General features: G+C 41.6%; 1 protein-coding gene across 1 annotated transcript in view; it reads right to left on the bottom strand.

The window, feature by feature from the left end:
• DNAH9 (dynein axonemal heavy chain 9) overlaps nucleotides 1-18,367 on the bottom strand; it is a 300,462-nt gene that overhangs the window by 230,958 nt on the left and 51,137 nt on the right. The window contains 3 exon segments of the mRNA XM_065896659.1: nucleotides 12,526-12,950; nucleotides 13,045-13,241; nucleotides 16,814-16,949. Coding sequence (XP_065752731.1) covers nucleotides 12,526-12,950; nucleotides 13,045-13,241; nucleotides 16,814-16,949 — 758 coding nt within the window.

Raw genomic sequence — 18,367 nt, 5'->3', positions numbered from 1 at the left:
GATGCCATTTAAAGAGATGGGGAAGAATTGGGGAAGACTGGGGGTTTTTTGGAGGGAGAAGAGGGAAGGAGATAAGTTTTACACATGTTAGGTTTAGGGAATTCCCTAAACCTAAGGTCTACTGCCATTAGGCTACTGAAATGCCTAATGTCTAATGCCATTAGGCTACTGGACCACCTGGTGGTCCAGTGGTTAGGACTTGGCATGTTCACCGCCGGGGCCCAGGTTCGATCCCTGGTCAGGGAACTAAGATCCTGAAAGCCACCTGGCCCGGTCAAAATAAAGAAATGTGTTAGGTTTGACATGCCTCCCAAACATCTAACGGACATACTTATTAGGCAGTTGAACTTAAGTCTAGAGTTCTTAAGAGACAGGGCTAAAAATATAAATTTGGTAGTTATCAGCACACAGATTATTCAGAGTATTAGATTAAATATCACCTGGAATATGGCTGTGGCTAGAAATGAAATTCCAGGATTGAAGTTTCAGGAGTTCTAATATTTTGAGTCCTGGAGGAGATGAGCCCAGTCAAGGAGACCTCGAAGAAGGAAATCAAGAAAGTGAGGTCTTCTGAAGAAACCGTTTGGGAAGGAGGGAGTGATCAGCTGTACCAAATACTGCAGAGAGGTACAAGTAAGACGATGACTGATCATCACCATTGGATGTGGCCACATGAAAATCATCGGTGCTCTTGGCAAGACTGGTTTCAGTTGAGCAGTCTAATAAAGGCCTGACTGGAGGATAAGTTGGAGAGCGTGGATTTCTGTTTCTAGCTGTATGGTGTACACGATAATATGAAAGACCCTTCTGCTAAGACAACAGAAATACTTAAGCACATATTTCAAAATCATTTAAAAATGCATCACTAAGGTGGCATGAAATTAAGGCATCTCCAGAAGCTGAAAATGTAGTGAAAACAAGGACCGTGGGAGGTAAGCAAGGTTCAAAGCTGGCTTTCACAGGATAGTTTCTATTGAACCCCGGAGATCTTGAGCTTCTACTTTGATTCTTTATGAGAACTGGGGAACAGGTGATTAAGCCTAGGGCCCACTCAAGGTGAGGAAGCTAATAGGAAGTTGCGTGTGAAGTTGCAACGCCGTTAAGGGTGAACAAGAAATAAACAGGCTGCATGGTATGGGGCAGCATGGAAACTCGCCCGAATTAACCAAGACACTAGATGGACTACTGTAAGTTGAGGTATAAGTGGTCTGGGGTTGGAAGAGTCCCTTGATGACCGGCAGAAACAAATGAAAATCCTTTCTGGAGGAATGCAACAAGAATCCAATCCTCAAAGGATTACTCTTCAAGGAACATGATTTTATAATCAAAAGTCACAAAATACATAAGGAAAGAAGTCACCGTGAGTGGGAGCCAGCAGAAACAGCTAAATTAAACCTGTGAATGTTTTAGACACTGGAATTCAGGTGCAGCACATAAAATAGCAATATTTAATATGTCAAAAGACAAAAGAGCTCTTGTTTAGGTGCTTTGCTTTACTATTTCTGACCCACATACCAGGAGCAAACGCTTTCCCTGCAGTTTCCCAGGCATCTATTCAAGATTTACTAAGAAAAACAACTTCATCCTTTTAAGTATGATATATCTGCTCGTACAGAAATGCTTTCTTTAGGAATCACCCTTCAGAAGCCTAGATAAACTCTTACATTCTCAACAGGTCACCATGCCTTATCCTGGCCCCAACTGCCTTTACGTTCAAGCATAAATTCAGCATTGTCTCATAATCAGGAATAGAGGTGATTTCAGCGGCTTTCCAAATATGCCCAGAATCTGTGATAGCGTGTGGACCTTTGTATCGAATGATGGATTCAAGAAGTGACAAAACTAATTGAAGTGGATAATATGAAAATTATGGCCTGTGATGGCATTATTTTGTGAAAAGAAATTTTTTTTTTTTTGCAGTACGCAGGCCTCTCACTGTTGTGGTCTCTCCTGTTGCGGAGTACAGGCTCTGGACGCGCAGGCTCAGCGGCCATGGCTCATGGGCCCAGCCGCTCCGTGGCATGTGGGATCTTCCCGGACAGGGGCACGAACCCGTGTCCCCTGAATTGGCAGGCGGACTCTCAACCACTGTGCCACCAGGGAAGCCCGAAAAGAAACTTTTAATATGTGTTCTAGCAATGCAAAAATGATCATACTGTGCTATGTTAGCGGGCAATTCCAGTAGAAAGAAGCTAATAATTTTCCATAGGCCTTTATGTTAACTTTGATCTATGGCAAGAAGAAACAAACCATTTTTAGGCTGACAAATCAAAAGTTATCTTGAGATTATCCTCGAGTAAATGTATTCTAAAACTTGAAAAATGAATAAATAAAAAAGAAGGAATTTGAGCAAAGAATGGGAGGGTATAAAAATGAGTAAGCAAAACTGTAAAATAACCAAATAGAAGATCTAAAAATAGAAGGTATAATTAAAATTTAAAGCTCAATGAATGGATTAAACAAGAGATTTAGACAACACTAAAAGAGAGAATTAGGCTGCTCTTTGATAAAAGTGGAGAAATTATTCAACTGCAGTAAAGAAAGACAAACAACTGAAAACTGAAAATTATTCAAATACATGGGTGATATTTAAAAGTGTGTTAGTGTAACAAGTGTAATAAGAGGTCCAGAAGGAGGTGATAGAGAGAATGGGCAGGAAGCAATCTATGAGGTTATCTTGGCTGAGAATTTTCTTGAATTAATGAAAGACACCAAATGTAAGATCAAGGAAGCCTAACAAGTTCAAGGTGAAATTAATATAAAGAAACCCTCACATAAGTACTTCAGTATGAAACTGCAGATTACCAAAAGTGAAAAATAATCTTAAAATTAGCTGCAGGGAAAAGACGGATTTCTATTAATTAAAAAAACCCTAAGTTGATGGCTGACGATGCAACACCAAAAATGAAGCCAGGAGGGGGCTTCCCTGGTGGCGCAGTGGTTGAGAGTCCGCCTGCCGGTGCAGGGGACGCGGGTTCGTGCCCCGGTCCGGGAAGATCCCACATGCCGCAGTGCGGCTGGGCCCGTGAGCCATGGCCGCTGAGCCTGCGCGTCCGGAGCCTGTGCTCCGCAGCGGGAGAGGCCACAGCAGTGAGAGGCCCACGTACCGCAAAAAAAAAAAAGAAAAAAAGAAGCCAGGACACAATGGAATAATATTTTCAATAGGCTTACAGAAAATATGTTATCCTAGAATTCTCTCTTCCACATATCAATTTTTTCAAGAACAAGGGCAAAATACATGCATTTGGAGAGAAAAAGAATGAGAGTTTTACCAAAAGAACCTTATTAACGGACCTTCTACTGACTACAATTCAGATAGCATGTCTGTAATGTAGGAAGATGGAATGAGCAAAGATATTGGTAAATATGCAGATAAATTTAAATAAACAGTGAGTGTATAAAAATAAAGTATGATTTGTGGAGTTTAGATAAATAGCAGAGAACAAATAAAATTACTTGGAATTATAGAATATAATTTGATGTATGAACGGTTGAGATCAAACTAAAATCCTTGTATTGGCTGTGAAAAGAGTAACAGTACTGATTAGTTTACTCCTTTTAAGAATGTTTTTTAAAATAGCTATGGTTAACTATTAGAAAAGAAGACTTAGATAGCACAACATCCAAATTAGCAGAAGGGAAAAAATGGAATAAGAAAAAGGAAAAATAAAAGAAAATATTTTAAAAAATGCAACCCAAAGCAGGCAAGAAAGAAAACAAAGAAAAGAACAAATAGAGAGGACACAATAAAATGGTACAAATGAATTCAAATATAGCACAACAGACATTAATGAACAAAATGCTCCAGTTAAAAGAAAGATATTAAGGTAGATAAAACATTCAGTTCTATATCAATTATAAAGATCTCTTCTAATATAAAGGCACAGAAATATTGAAAGCCAGAGGATAAAATAAGAGACACCAGGCAAATGTCATACAAAGGAAATTGGTTTTGTTATACTAATATACAACAAAACATACTTTAACACAAGAAATATAGCTAGTGATAAAAGATTTCTAACGTGTGGCTAAAAGATTCAATTTTCCAGGAATATATAAAAAGTCAAATGCTATATGCTCACATAGCATAACCTTAAAAAATATGAAACAAAAAGTGACAGAATTACAAGGAGAAATTGTGGAATCCATCAAAGTGGAAGATTTTTAACACAGTTATCTCAGTAATTGATAAATTAAGCAGACAAAAAAAAAAGGCAGCGAGGTTATAGTGGATTTGAAGAAAACAAGTTTGATCAAATAGGCATGCACAGAACATTATACCCAACATTTATAGAGTACACATTCTTTTCAAATATGCACAGAACATTTATAAAAACTGACCAAATTCAACAAATTTCAGAAGCTTGTTATTACATATGTTACATTCTCTGACCACAATACAATTGTTAGAAATTAATGACAGAAATGCAACTAGAAGAACCCATGTTTTAAGATTAAAAAAATATATAAGTACATCATAATGAATGTTAAAAATATTTAGAGCTTAATTATTACTAAGACTCGTGAGATGTAGGTAAAATTGTACTTAGAAGGGAACTTATAAATTTAAGTGTTACATTAAAAAAGACAGAGGGCTCAAGGTGAATAGCAAAGCACACATCTTAACTTAGCCAAAGGACAGAAAATAAACCCAAAGAAAATAGAAGGAAATAATAAACATAAAAGAATAAATTATCAAAATAGAAATCAAATTATAATAAAGAGGATTAATGGGTTCATAAGACTGTTCTTTGTAAATCTCTTGGAAGATTAATTAAGTAAAGAAGCCAGAAAGCACAACAGAAATGAATAGAAATCTAAAAAGGAACATATCCATAGATTCTGTAGAGATTAAACAGGTAAGAGTATAATATAAATTTCATGACAATAAGTTGAAGATTTACATGAAATGGATACATCCCTAGAAAAATATGACTTACTAAGGAATAGAAAACCTTAATATTCCTGTAAACATTAGAGAAATTACAGGTAAAAATCTTGCCACAAGCAAAATACCAAGCCAGATGTTTCAATAGGAGATTTAAACTTTCAAGGATTAGAGAATTTCAATCTTACACCAACTCTTACAGAGAAAAAACAAGGTTACTTCCTAACCCATTTTATGAAGCTAGAAAACCACAGAGCAAGATCAGACAAAGATGTTACAGAAAGGAAAAACTGAAAGCCAGTTTCATCAAAAACAGACACATCAGTGCTAACTAAAATATCTGCAAACAAAATCAAGCAATGAATATATTGAAAAAGACAATATTTCATGTTGGGCTTAACTCAATAATGCTAGGTTGGTTCAGTATTAGAAACCAAATAATATAGTCACACCTTTAACATATTGAGGGGAAAAAAACAGAATTATCTTAATGGAGTTAGAAAAAGCGATTGATAAAATGTTATATCCATTTTCGCTAAATCCTCTTAACAAATTAGGACTAGAAGAGAACTTCTTTAATCAGATAAAGAGATGCCATAAAAAACTCACAGAGTATTATACTAAGTAATGAAATGTTGAAAGTATCTCCTTTAAGATCGGGGACAAGACAAGGATACTTACCATCACCACTTTATTCGATGTTATACTGACAGTCCTAGTCAGTGTGGTCAGATAAGAAATAGCGATAAAACGCATTTAAAAAAAAAGACTGAGGAGGAAGGAATAAAATTATCATAAATTTGTAGATGATGACTATGCACATAGCAAACCCCAGAGAGTACACAGATGAATTAACAACTTATTTAGTAGAGTTGCTTGATACAAAATCAACATACAAATGTCAATTCATTTCCGTGGAAAATATGATTTTAAAATATCATTTACACTAGGAAACAAAAAATAAAATATTAAGGAATAAATCTTAAGAAAGACGTGAAAATCATTTTAAAGGAAACGATTACAAAATTTCATTGAAGGATATTAAGGAAGATAAATGGAGAGATAACATGTTCTTAGGAATACCTATTACTACAAAGATGACAATTCTCCTCAAATTGATCTATAGTCACTGCAAGTATAATCAAAATCCCAATGGATTTTTTCTTCTACAAACTGATTTTAAAATGTATGTAAAATAGTAAGGAAGGGCCGAGAATGACTGAGACATTCTTAATGAAAGTGAACAAGGTAGGGACTCGCTCTGCCAGATATCAAGATTTATTACAGAGCTATAGTAATTAGGACTGTATCATATTAATGCAGTGACCGACAAAGAGCTATTTAATGCAAAAGATAAAACTTGTAGGAGAGTATCACCAGGATCTCAGGACAAGAAAGGATTTATTTAAAAAGAGAAAAGAAGACAACACAAGGGAAAGATGGACACATTTGGCTACATAAAAATGAACTTGTCATCAAAATATACCATAAATGGAGTGGGAAGACGGGCCACAAAACGGGAGACTAAATCTGTAATATGTACCTCAGCAAAGGATTAGATATACAATATATAAATCACTTCTAAGTATAAAAAGGGAGAAGATAAAGTCCAACAAAAAATGGGCAAGAGCTATGAAGCAGCACAGAATAGGAAGCATAATGACTCATCCAAAAACACAAAAAGATGAGCCACTTTATTCATAGTGAGAGTAATGTAAAATGTCTATCACAGCGAGATACCACTAAGCTCCCAGCAGAATGGCCAGCAGTAAATAGTTTGTCAGCAGCAAGAGCTGTTGGGGACGTGGGGCTACTGGAATCTTCACAAATGGCCGATCCACCTTGGCAAGAGTTGTCATTACCTGCACTGACCCAGCAATTCCACTCCTAGCTATATACCCTAGAGCCATGTTTGCTCATGGATACCGTGATAGCTGTATAAGAGAATGCATAGCAACCTTGCTGATATTAGTGAAACCATCTGAAACAACCATATTAACCACAGAATGGATAGATAGATTGTGGCATATTCAGATGGTGGGATACCCTACAGCAGTGGAAATGAATGAACTACTGCTATATTCTCAGCGTGGATGGGTCTCAAATATAATGCTGAATAAAAGAAACAGGACAGAGGGATATATAGTATGCAACACTGTTTCATTTTTATAGCTTTAAAATGGAAATCTCAATATATGTATATCTGTGTGTGTGTGTGTGTATATATATATATATATATATATATATATATATATATATATATATATGTATGTATACACTAAGCCATGAAGAAAAGTATGGGAAGGATTATTTCACATTTAGGGCAGGGGTGACATCTGGTAGGGAGGAAGAGGGATTTAATCAGGGAAGAGTACATAAGGGAATTTTAAAATGTAGCTAATGTTCTGTTTCTTCGCTGGATAAAGTAAATGACATATTCGTTTTAATATTTTTCTCTAAATCATACGTATGCTACATTTAAAATTTTTCTTTTTTCTTAATTTATTTTATTTTATTTATTGTTGACTGCATTGGGTCTTCATTGCTGTGGGCGGGTTTTCTCTAGTTGTGGTGAGCAGGGCTACTCTTTGTTGCAGTGTGCGGGTCTCTCATTATGGTGGCTTCTCTTGCTGTGGAGCACTGGCTCTAGGCACGCAGGCTTCAGTAGTTGTGGCTCGTGAGCTCTAGAGCGCAGGCTCAGTAGTTGTGGCGCACGGGCTTAGTTGTTCCTCGGCACGAGGGATTTTCCAGGACCAGGGCTCGAACCCATGTCCCCTGTGTTGGCAGGTGGATTCTTAACCACTGCGCCACCAGGGAAGCCCCTATGCTACATTATATAATAAAATTTCTTGTAGAGACAGAATGGAAGATGAAGTAGTAAAGGGATCAAGTATAGACACATCTTTTGAGGAATTTTGCTATGAAGGAGGGCACACAGAAATGATGCTGTAGCTGGAAGGACTCCTGGGACCGTGTTCCTTTCTTTTTTTTTAAGATGCCAGATGTGACAATATATTTGCATGCTGTGGAAAATGTATGAAAATAGATGGTGTTGTTGATAGGGAATATTTAAGGAAGTAAGTTCTCGAGTAGATGAGAAGAAAGAGGCTGGACTTAGAAAATCAGCTTATTCACTGTAACAGGAGAGGTAGTTGAATGTATGGCTTCAAATGCAGGTAGGTTGGTAGATTTGTTGGTGAAAGGTGAGTTAGATCTCTTGTGATTGGTTCTAATTTTTCAGTGAAATGAGAGGCAAGGCTATAAGGGCAGAGAGGATATTTGAGGTTTAAGGAGAGAGGAAAAGAAGAGTCTATGGGAGTTGGGAAGAATCTATGAAAATGTTCATAAAAGAATTTATGTTCATAAATTTAATATGAGATTGGTCAGAAGACTGGTTTGTTTTTCCTTCATCAAGGATGAATTGCTCAGGTGCAGGCGTGGGGCACTGAGTTTAAACAGTCAGGGTTTTATGAGGTGGGAACGGGAATGGGGAGCAAGGGTGATAAACACTGAGCTATCCCGATAAAGCATTGCGACCAATGGATTGGAAATCCTGATGAGTCTGAAGAACTTTGCATGGCACCGTTGCCAAGTAAGTGAGCTGGAAAGATACCAAGTGGTGGTCAGAGAATGGAATGCTTTAACCTGAGATTTTGAAGGGGAAGCAAGTACTTGCTCATCTTTCCTTCCATGCCACTGAGGGCACAACACAGAATTAGATAGCAGAGGTACGGCGGAAGGAAATGGCAATGGAGGGAGAGGTCAAGAAAATGAGAGGCAGGTATAATGAAGGCTCCATGTGGACGCTGAGTCACTGAGGATGATTATCAGCAGAAGGATGGGAAAGGGAGACTGAGCCAGATGACATGACCTGCAACGAAGGGGAGGAATGGCTAAGGGCTTGGCAGGTGACTGTGGGACAAGTGGCAGGTTTTACTGTCTGATAGAATTCACTCCAGTGGAGCCAGAGATTTTGAGGGAGGACCAGGTGGAATGGTTTGGAAGCTGCAATGAAGAGCAAGAATATCTCATCTACCTCTAGGCCCAGTGGTAAGAAGGATATAGGAGAAAAATCAGCCCTACTTGGGAGGGCTGCAGGAAAGCAGTATCCTTGGGAGAGAGCTGGGCTTCAGTTAGAGCAAAAAAAGGATGAGAGAAGACGAAGTGACAGTGGACTTTGCTGATGCAAGATCCTGAGGTCCAGGGGAAGAGCACAGGGGAGGGCTTTGCAAGGGCAAGGGTGGGACTGAGTAAGATCAGGGCATAAGCAGCTGAATGGGGATGAGAATTAAGATGATGCTATGGACTAAATGTCTGTGTCTCCCACAAATTCGTATGTTGAAGCCCCAACTCCCCATTTGTGATGGTATTTGGAGCTGAGGCCTTTGGGGAGATAATTATGGTTAGATGAGGTCATCAGGGTGGGGCCCCCATGAGGGATTAGTGGCCTTATAAGAAAAGGAAGAGGGAGATCTCTCTTTTTCTATCTGTGCACAAGAACTGAGTAAAGGCCATGTGAGGACACAGTGAGAAGATGGCTGTCTGCAAGCTAGGATGAGAGCTCTCACCAGGAATCAAATTGACTGGCATCTTGATCTTAGACCTCTTAGCCTCTTGAATTGTGAGAAATAAATTTGTGTTGTTCAGGTCACTCAGTCAGTGGTATTTTGTTATGGCAGCTACAAGGATCCTAATACCAATTCCAATGCCTATGGGTGGGTAGGGGGGCACCCCACACCACCAAGCAATTCTCCAACACCAACTGCCTGTCCTACAACTTGACTCAATTCTGACACTATTTACCTGGAGATTCCATAGGTTAAGGGCTCAGTCCTACAAGACTGCCTCACCCCCTTCAGACCCAAACACTAGTCCAGGTTGTCACCTTGCCTCTGACTGACCAGCTATAGGACAGAGGTTCCAATGACCTCCTCCTTGCATTTGATTAGTTTGCTGGAGTGGCTCACAGAACTCAGAGAACCTGTTTACTCATTAGATTACTGGTTTATTATAAAAGGATATAACTCAGGAGCAGCCAGATGGAAGAGATGCACAGGACAAGGTATGGGAAAGGATGTGGAGCTTCTGTACCCTCTCTGAATGCACCACTCCTCCGAATCTCCACACATTCACAAACTGGGAGCTCTTGAAACCCTATCTTATTGGGTTTTATGGAGACTTTATTACACAGGTATGATTGATTATACCATCAGCCATTGGAGACTGATTCAATCCTCAGCCCCTCTCTCCTCCCTGGAGTTCTGGGGAATAAGACTAAAAGTTTCAACCTCTAATCACATGGTTGGTTGTTTTGACAACCACCTCCCATCCACAGGTGAGGTCCAAAAGTTACCATTAACAGAACAAAAGATAACTTTACGGCTCTCACCACTTAGGAAATACAAGAGTTATAGGAGCTTTTGCCAGAAACAGGGATGAAGACCAAATATTGGGTTGGCCAAAAAGTTCATTCGGGTTTTCCCATGCATCTTATGGAAAAACCCGAATGAACTTTTTGGTCAATCCAATATATATGTCTTATTACAAAACACAATATCTTAACAGTCCAAGCTGAATAAGACAGATGATAATGAAGGATTGGATTTCTGTCAGTAAATAAAGTACTTATGTAAGGCAAGGTGGGATTAATCCTGACACCTACTAAGAGAAGGTGGAAATCACAGAATTACAAGGTACAAAGTAGACACTCAATAATAAATGTTTTTTATTGTTCTTATTATTTCTTTTCTTTTATCTAATCTTTGAGAACACAATGAGACATTCTCCCAAAGTGTAGCAAAGTAGTCAGTTTATGGATCACCAACTATTAAAACTGGAAGGCACCTTACAGGAATCCAGTCAAACTGTCTTCTTTCAGAGACAAGGAAATGGGTTCAAGGAGGACTCAGGCCTTCTCAGTGCTCTAACATGTGTTTTCCTGTTAAAACAACTGTTACATCCTGTGAAGTCTCACCTGGTAGGGACACATGGAAGCTGCTGTAACTATGCCCTGTATCAACCCTGTGTTTTGGATGCTCTGACATTTGGGGCCTTGTAGGCCCTGGAGGGACTGACCCTCCCAGGGTTAGCCAGTTCCTAGAGATAGTAAACAACCTGCTTTTGACTGTGCCTTTCAAATGCAAGCCAATCAATCCAAAGTCCATATCCCCAACCACCTCCTCCATCTGGCTCTCATTCTCCAGGCCACAGTTCACCTGCCCTATAATCCCACAGCCAGGTACCAGACAACAAAAGACAGCCCCTACATCCCAGAGCCTGTTAAAATTATTTAAAAAACTAGACAATCCTAAACCTGCTCCTAAACCTGGAGAAGAATGTCTTGCCCATTCTTCTCCATGGAAGCCGTAATAAAAGCTCTTGCCCATGTTTCCCCTCACTCCCTCTGCTTCCTGATTAACACTGGTGCCCCCCATTTGGCCCTGCATGGTGTGCTGTGCCCCCCTCCTCTTGGGATCTAACAGACTATCTTTTCAATAGCAGTCATCTCCCGATCTTGTGGCCTTGCCATACCTAAATAATAATAAAATCTGCATCTGAAACATGTCCCCATGTCCTTGGGTCACCAGACCTGCTAATGGAGAGGGACCACAGAGCACAGAGCTGTCCCCTCAACTGTACTCCATTCAGGGGCAACACTGCCACCTCCCCAACTGCCACCATTGCTTCCCTTCCTTGACTCTCAAGTGTGGGAAACTGGCTGCTGCTTCTTAAACAACACTTGGAAAGCCCTGTTTGAAACATCCCAAAATGATTTTCTGAGGCTTTTCTAGAGTGGAGAACCATCACCCTTGCAAAGTCTCTCAGAATTTGTTTGTAGATAGATGCATTCTCGACTTGGCTGTCTCCCTTCCACATCACTGAGCAGCAAGCAAGACCAGCACTAAACTCTGGAGAGGGCTCCCCTGCAGCATCAGCTAATACACCAAAGGCCCATCACTGAACAGAGGGACCATGGCACTCCATAGGATTCTGTGGGGAGGGGCTGGGAGCTGAGATTCTGCCTGTGGCAGACCTGTGAGGACAAGGCTAAGGTGAAGTAACAGAGAGACTATTAACCAACTTGATTATTTATCTAGAGGTTGGTGCTCTGGCTTAGAGAGCCTGGTGCTGGGCTGGGTGGTCTAGGTCTATGGTGGAACAGACAGAGTTTCATATCCAATCTGTCACACAGCTAGAGTGGCACTGGCAGGCATCAGGGGTGTGTAGATTTAGGGGCTTCCGTGCTTCACAGCTGGATAATCTGAGACAAGGAGTAAGTGGGAGAAATAAAATCTAAGAGGCCCATTAGACCCCCTCTGCTTCTCAGGCTTAAAGAGATTTCACAGTCAGAGCTGTGAAGGGATGTTAGATCTGCTATTATTGTCTCTAACATTATTTACCACTTACTGAGTGCCTTCCGCACACTGGGCACCAAATGGAAAACGAAACAGAAAGAGGCCAGGTCTGATGAACAAATGAGAGGGCAGGACTAACGTTACTGCTGGTGTCCAAAAGCCTGGAACCTCCAACCCGCTGTTTTAATTTTTAATTTAACCAAGAACCTATGGAGAAAAATGTGAAGAAGATTAAATACATGGTGTTCCTGACAGCCCGGGAAGCTAGGAGGACCGTGTTACCTGTGAGTGACGTAGTCCACAAGGTGCTGTTTGAACGTGAGGCTCCACTTCTTAATTATATTCAGCAGAGACGTTTTAAAGGGCCGCGCATCAATCTTCATCCAGCTGTCAAACACCTGGATGGGCTCCAGCCTGCTCACGTCTTCATGGAGCTTTTCGTAGCAGTCAATCTGCGCTTTGAACTGATGGAGCAGGGGCGGGTTCTCTGGAATGCCGTCCTCAGCATGGGCTTCCATCTCCTCTGCTGTGAGCATGTGCCCATATAGCAGAAACTGACCCAGAGCCTCCTTCCGGTCCTCCACGTAGAGGTAGGAATACTGGCTGAGGGTGCTCCGATAGCCGCGGCAGAGGGTCATCATGCCCTGCACCCGCCCCATCAGCTCGCCCCGCATGCCTGCCAGATCAGGCATGGCCTCCAAGTCAACCTAGGGGAGCAAGACAAAACCAGGCAGGTGACACCAGCACTTCACAGGGGGCTCCAGATCTGATGGGAGGGCAGGATGCTTGCAGATCCAGTACCTGATAATGGGGAGAGCCGTTTTGAGGGGAAAGCCGTGGAACCAAGGACGATATCCTAAAAATGCTGGTGATGAGACCCTCAACAATGTCGTAGAAGCCACCCTTCACTCCAGGCTCCAGAGACGGACAGAAAACCAATTCTGGGATGGTTAAGCTCAGTTGTGCTTCAAATATCGGGGTGAGTCCTGCCTTACATTCTGAAAAACAAAGAAAACAGAGAATGGATAACGTAGGCAAAATGCAATACTGTTTTAAAAGCACTCAGAGCATTTCTTTCCTTTAGATAAGCTGTTTGGGTATAAGAAAATGGAAATGTAAAATTTGTTAACACCCCAGAAAAGGTGAGGGTGGCAGTCCTGCAGTGTTTATTGACAGGGGAACCACTGACATTTGGAACAGGCTAATTCTTGTGCAGGGCTATCCTGGGCATTGCAGGACATTTACTCTCCTTTGTCCTCAGAGAGCACGTCCTAGTGACTGATCAACCCAAGCCAGTCCCCTTCCGCATTCCCAAACATCTCCTGGGAGGCAGTACAGCCTCTGACTGAGAAGAGGTTGATTTTGCAAAGCCAGTTTCTCGGAAGCAGCTGATTTCTTCCTGTGCACAAACCAGGCCATTCCCCATTGGCAGCCACTAGGGGAACAAGGGTGTGCTTGTCCAACGTCGTGTAGGCGTGAAAAAAAAAGTCACAATCCTATCCCTTCTGCTCCTTTTCTGTAAAAACAGAACTTATTTTAATTCTGTAGTCCTGCAGTGATAAGATTTTTAAAAACAGTATAAATGATTAACAAACCCTGATTACTTGCTAGACTAACTTGTCTTGCTAAATTTAAATCAAAATATAATATGGAACAAGATGTCCCAAGTACAAGATAAATGCTTAGACTCTTATTAATAACCACTTATTTTCATACATTTTTTTGATTGTAAAAGTATTTAGGAGACTGCTGCGTGCTGGACATCACGGGCAGTGGAGACTACTCATGGAAATCCATTATCCTTTCTTCCCTGGAAATAGAGGTATAAGTGGGCAGGCTTGCAGTTAGGTAGGGCAATGTGATTCCCTCACCAGTGGTATGTGGGAAGAGGTGCCACTTCTGGGCTGCGGTCCACGAGGCAGCAGAGGGTCTCCTCTGTGCTCTCTTTGCCCTCCCACAGGCTGGGGCCAGCATGCAACAGTGACCCGGCTCAACCATGGAAATGAAGACCAGGCCCTAGAAAGCGGTGGAACCACAGGACGGAAGGAACTTGCAACTAACCTGGAGTGCTCGCTTTGGACTAGAACCTGGGGGACAGACTTCCATGTCCTTTAAGCCACATTATTGATGGCGTCCTTCTTACCACTGCTTAGCCATTCTCCCTAACTAAAAAACTGTGGGACTCTCAAAGATATGTAAGACTAAGGCTTTGCCTTCAAAACTGTAAGGATGATAAATCTGCATTACTGGACTCAGGAGTGTCCCATCCAGTGCACATTTGACTTAAGGAAGTGCAAGTTTACCAATATCACAGTAATTATACTATTATTATTACTATTATTATTTTTGTGGTACGCGGGCCTCTCACTGCTGTGGCCTCTTCCGTTGCAGAGCGCAGGCTCCGGACATGCAGGCTCAGCGGCCATGGCTCACGGGCACAGCCGCTCCGCGGCATGTGGGATCCTCCTGGACCGGGGCACGAACCCGCGTCCCCTGCATCGGCAGGCGGACTCTCAACCACTGCACCATCAGGGAAGCCCTATACTATTATTATAGAGTAATTTTTTTAAAAATCAGTAAAATTATGCTTTGTATATGTACTCATGATATATTCTGTATTCCTACAGGCATTAGGTATTTATAATTTAATAGGTTGGGTTGCATATAGTTTAAAGGATTTAAAAGACTTTCAAGAACATGTTACTATATGAGATTTTGCCCTATGTGCCGACATACGAACCGAATCCCTATGTTAGATGCAATGGCAACATAATTACTGTACAAGTCGGAGGGTCCTGGTGGTTCCACGCCCCTGGTACAAGCAAATCGCTTTAAGAATTGAGAAGAGGAAGAGTGCTTCCGGATAGAGTGGGTAGCATTTAACCCAGGCAGGGTGTGGATTCTGAGAGATGGCTGGGAGGCCAGCCCAAGCCATGGGAATAGTATTGGTTTGACCAAACACGAGAAGTGGAAATGGTAAGGTGGACCAGGGGAATAAAGTTGTCCACCTGGGCTATGGCAAAGGGTCACGGTGATTTTCCTCTTAGAGGCCACTCTCTTCAGGCTCCTTCACCTTGCCTTGGTAACCAGCGCCTTTTAATGTTATCTACAGCTCCTCTGCTCAGGCAGCCACTAGGTCCAGCTCCTGCCCATTCTATTTTGTGAAGGAAATGTGTTCCCTTTCCCCCCGTTTCCATGGAGGGAAGGTGACTTTGGCTACCATCCCCTGTCCCCATCCTCTTGCTCCCACGCTCTTCTCCTCATGAGAGGAGGACAAGTGACACATCGGACAGCCCAGATCAGGAGGGCTGGATAGACACTGGCCTAGGGTGAGTCCCTTATGCAGTGCCTGCACTCAAGTGTGGCTGGGGTATCTTCCTAAATCTAGAGGAGGGCTAAGTGACGGGACCCCCAACCTCCAGTATCAGAGGAGGTTTGGTCAGTTCACTAAGATGAGCACCGTTGGCGCTGGTCCCTAGGAACCAGTTTTCCAGTCTTGGTGCCTGTGTTCGATGCCCCAGGTTCTAGAAGGTGACCTCCCTGCCTTGTTGACTATGTCAGAGCCCATTTCCTGCTTCTGTATCTCCTTAATTTGGAGCACCCTGCACCATGAAAGCAAAGACCTTGCCTCTGACCTCAGTCACTCCACCTACCAGGACCACGGGGTGGGGGTGAGGGTGGGTGTTGCCCATCTGAGCTACACCCAGCGCTGGCCTTGCTCCTCTCTGCGCTGTCAACCTCTTGCATGGGCTGGATATCTGGACATGGGTCTCAGCCCACCTATTTTAACTCTGTATCTGATTTCTTTCCTTGGGTTGGGCTCAATGGACTAAGTTCTTATCTCACCTTCATCCTCACCTCATCCTTCACCCTCGCTGAGCTCCTCAGAATCTACCAGAATGCGAAAGGTGTAACTCAACTTGATTCCTGAACTCTTCTGCCCTTTCCATCCCATCCCTTACAAACCAAGGTTAGCCTTTACTATACAATCTTTGACTCTGTGTATGGACCATAAATTCAAAGCCCTTGGCTATCTTTTAACAGCTTCAAAGAATGCCCATTGCCTCCTTGACATTCCCTTTCCTTCTAAAAGCTACCTCTCCCCCAGCTTCTTGTCTGACTTTTTTTACATAGAAAAACTTGATTCTTCCATGTAAGCTGGCTACTACAACCTCCCTGTGTTCTCAAAAGGCCACAGAGATACAGTACATTCAGCTTGAAGGCAGGGAATGTCCCCTCCCACTGCTATGAGTCAAGTCCAGGTGGAGCTGCTCCAGCTTACTCACTCCTCCTCACTGGAGCTTCATTTGGACTGAATTGGCTTTTATATTTTTGCTTTTGCTATGGGCTTCACTATCTTAAAGCCTGATTTATCATCTGAGTTTTGAAGAGAGAGACGTCTTTTGTCGTTGGACAATTTAGAAATGCAATGCCTTTGTTATAATTCACAAAATGTTCACTACACTTTGCGAAAAGTCACAGAGCACTCAATTGCACTTCACTGTAACTCAACAGATGCTATTAATGTTACCTTCCCAGTAATAAACCACATCCATAAGCCAGTAAATACCAGTATTTTCCAGGAGATACTTGAGGGAGCACTCAATGGCAAGAAAGAATCCATCCACCAACATATCATCAATGTAGTTAACATAAGTCTTCCAAATACTGGAGGTTGGGTCTGCTGAGAAAAGACCCAGGTTTTCCTACAAAATAAAGAAAAATGGATATAAACCATGTTTAATAATATGGGAGGACTGGTCTTATTATCATTAATGGGAATGAAAAGAACACATGGAGAAAAATTGCACTGTTATGAAGAATTTTCTGTTACAGTCAGACCGTGGAGATACTGTGGGTTTGGTTCCAGACCACTGCAATAAAGCCAATATTGCAATAAAGTCAGTCACACAAAGTTTTTGGTTTCCCAGTGCATATACAAGTTATGCTTACACTGTACTTTAGTCTATTAAGTGTGCAGCACCATGTCTAAAAAAAGAATGTTCATACCTTAATTTAAAAATACTTTATCGCTAAAAAATGCTAACCATCATCTGAGCCTTCAGCAAGTCATAATGTTTCACAATAGTATCAAAGATCACTGATCATAGGTCACCGTAAAAGTATAACAAGAATGAAAGAGTTTGAAATACTGTGAGAGTTACCAAAAGGTGACAAAAAGAAAAATGGCATGAATAGACTTGTGATGCAGGGTTCAATTAAAGAAAAAAAAACAGAACAATGCGATACCTGTGAATGCACAGTAAAGCAGAGCACATTAAAATGAGGTATGCCTGTACGTGTGTAACAAACCCATTCTGTCTAATGGGTATAACCCTCGCTTGAAAGGAACACAAAGTTAACCCATGAAGGAAGTGTGGTGCCTCATCCTCTCCCTGAGAAAGGAGGATGGGGTCAGGTCACCTTCTCAGGAGGGACGCTGATGGATGCAATGTGTGCTTCATAGATGCTGACTGATGGCTGTGGAGGAAGCTGCATCAGAGCAGAAGTCAGGTGGGCAGAAGAAGGAACACTAATGGTAGAGGGCATTATAATTCAACACATAAGAAATCTGGGGTTCAAGCAAGTAAAGCATTTCCTGGATAATCCTTAGAAATGAACTGGAGTGGATCCCACTCCTGGGCCTATATCTGGACAAAACTCTAATTCGAAAAGATACCTGCACCCCTATGTCCATAGCAGCACTATTTACAATATCCAACGCATGGAAACAATCTAAATGTCTGTCGACAGATGAATGGATAAAGAAGATGTGGTACATATATACAATGGAATATTACTCAGCCATAAAAAGGAATGAAATAATGCCATCTGCAGCAACATGGATGGACCTAGAGATTGTCATACTAAGCGAAGTCAGTCAGAAAGAGAAAGACAAATACCATATGATATCACTTATATGTGGAATCTAAAATATGACACAAATGATTATATCTATGAAACAGGAAGAGACTCACAGACATAGAGAACAGACTTGTGGCTGCCAAGAGGGAAGGGGGTGGCAGAGGGATAGATTGGGAGTTTGGGATAAACAGATGCAAGCTATTCTATATGGGATGGATGAACAGCAAGGTCCTACTGTATAGCACAGGGAACTACAATA

This window comes from Phocoena phocoena, chromosome 19 (assembly GCF_963924675.1).
Source record: "Phocoena phocoena chromosome 19, mPhoPho1.1, whole genome shotgun sequence".
In the NCBI taxonomy this organism is placed as follows: Eukaryota; Metazoa; Chordata; class Mammalia; order Artiodactyla; family Phocoenidae; genus Phocoena; species Phocoena phocoena.
Note: the sequence above shows the minus strand (reverse complement) of the source record. Positions and strands in the feature narration are given on the sequence as shown.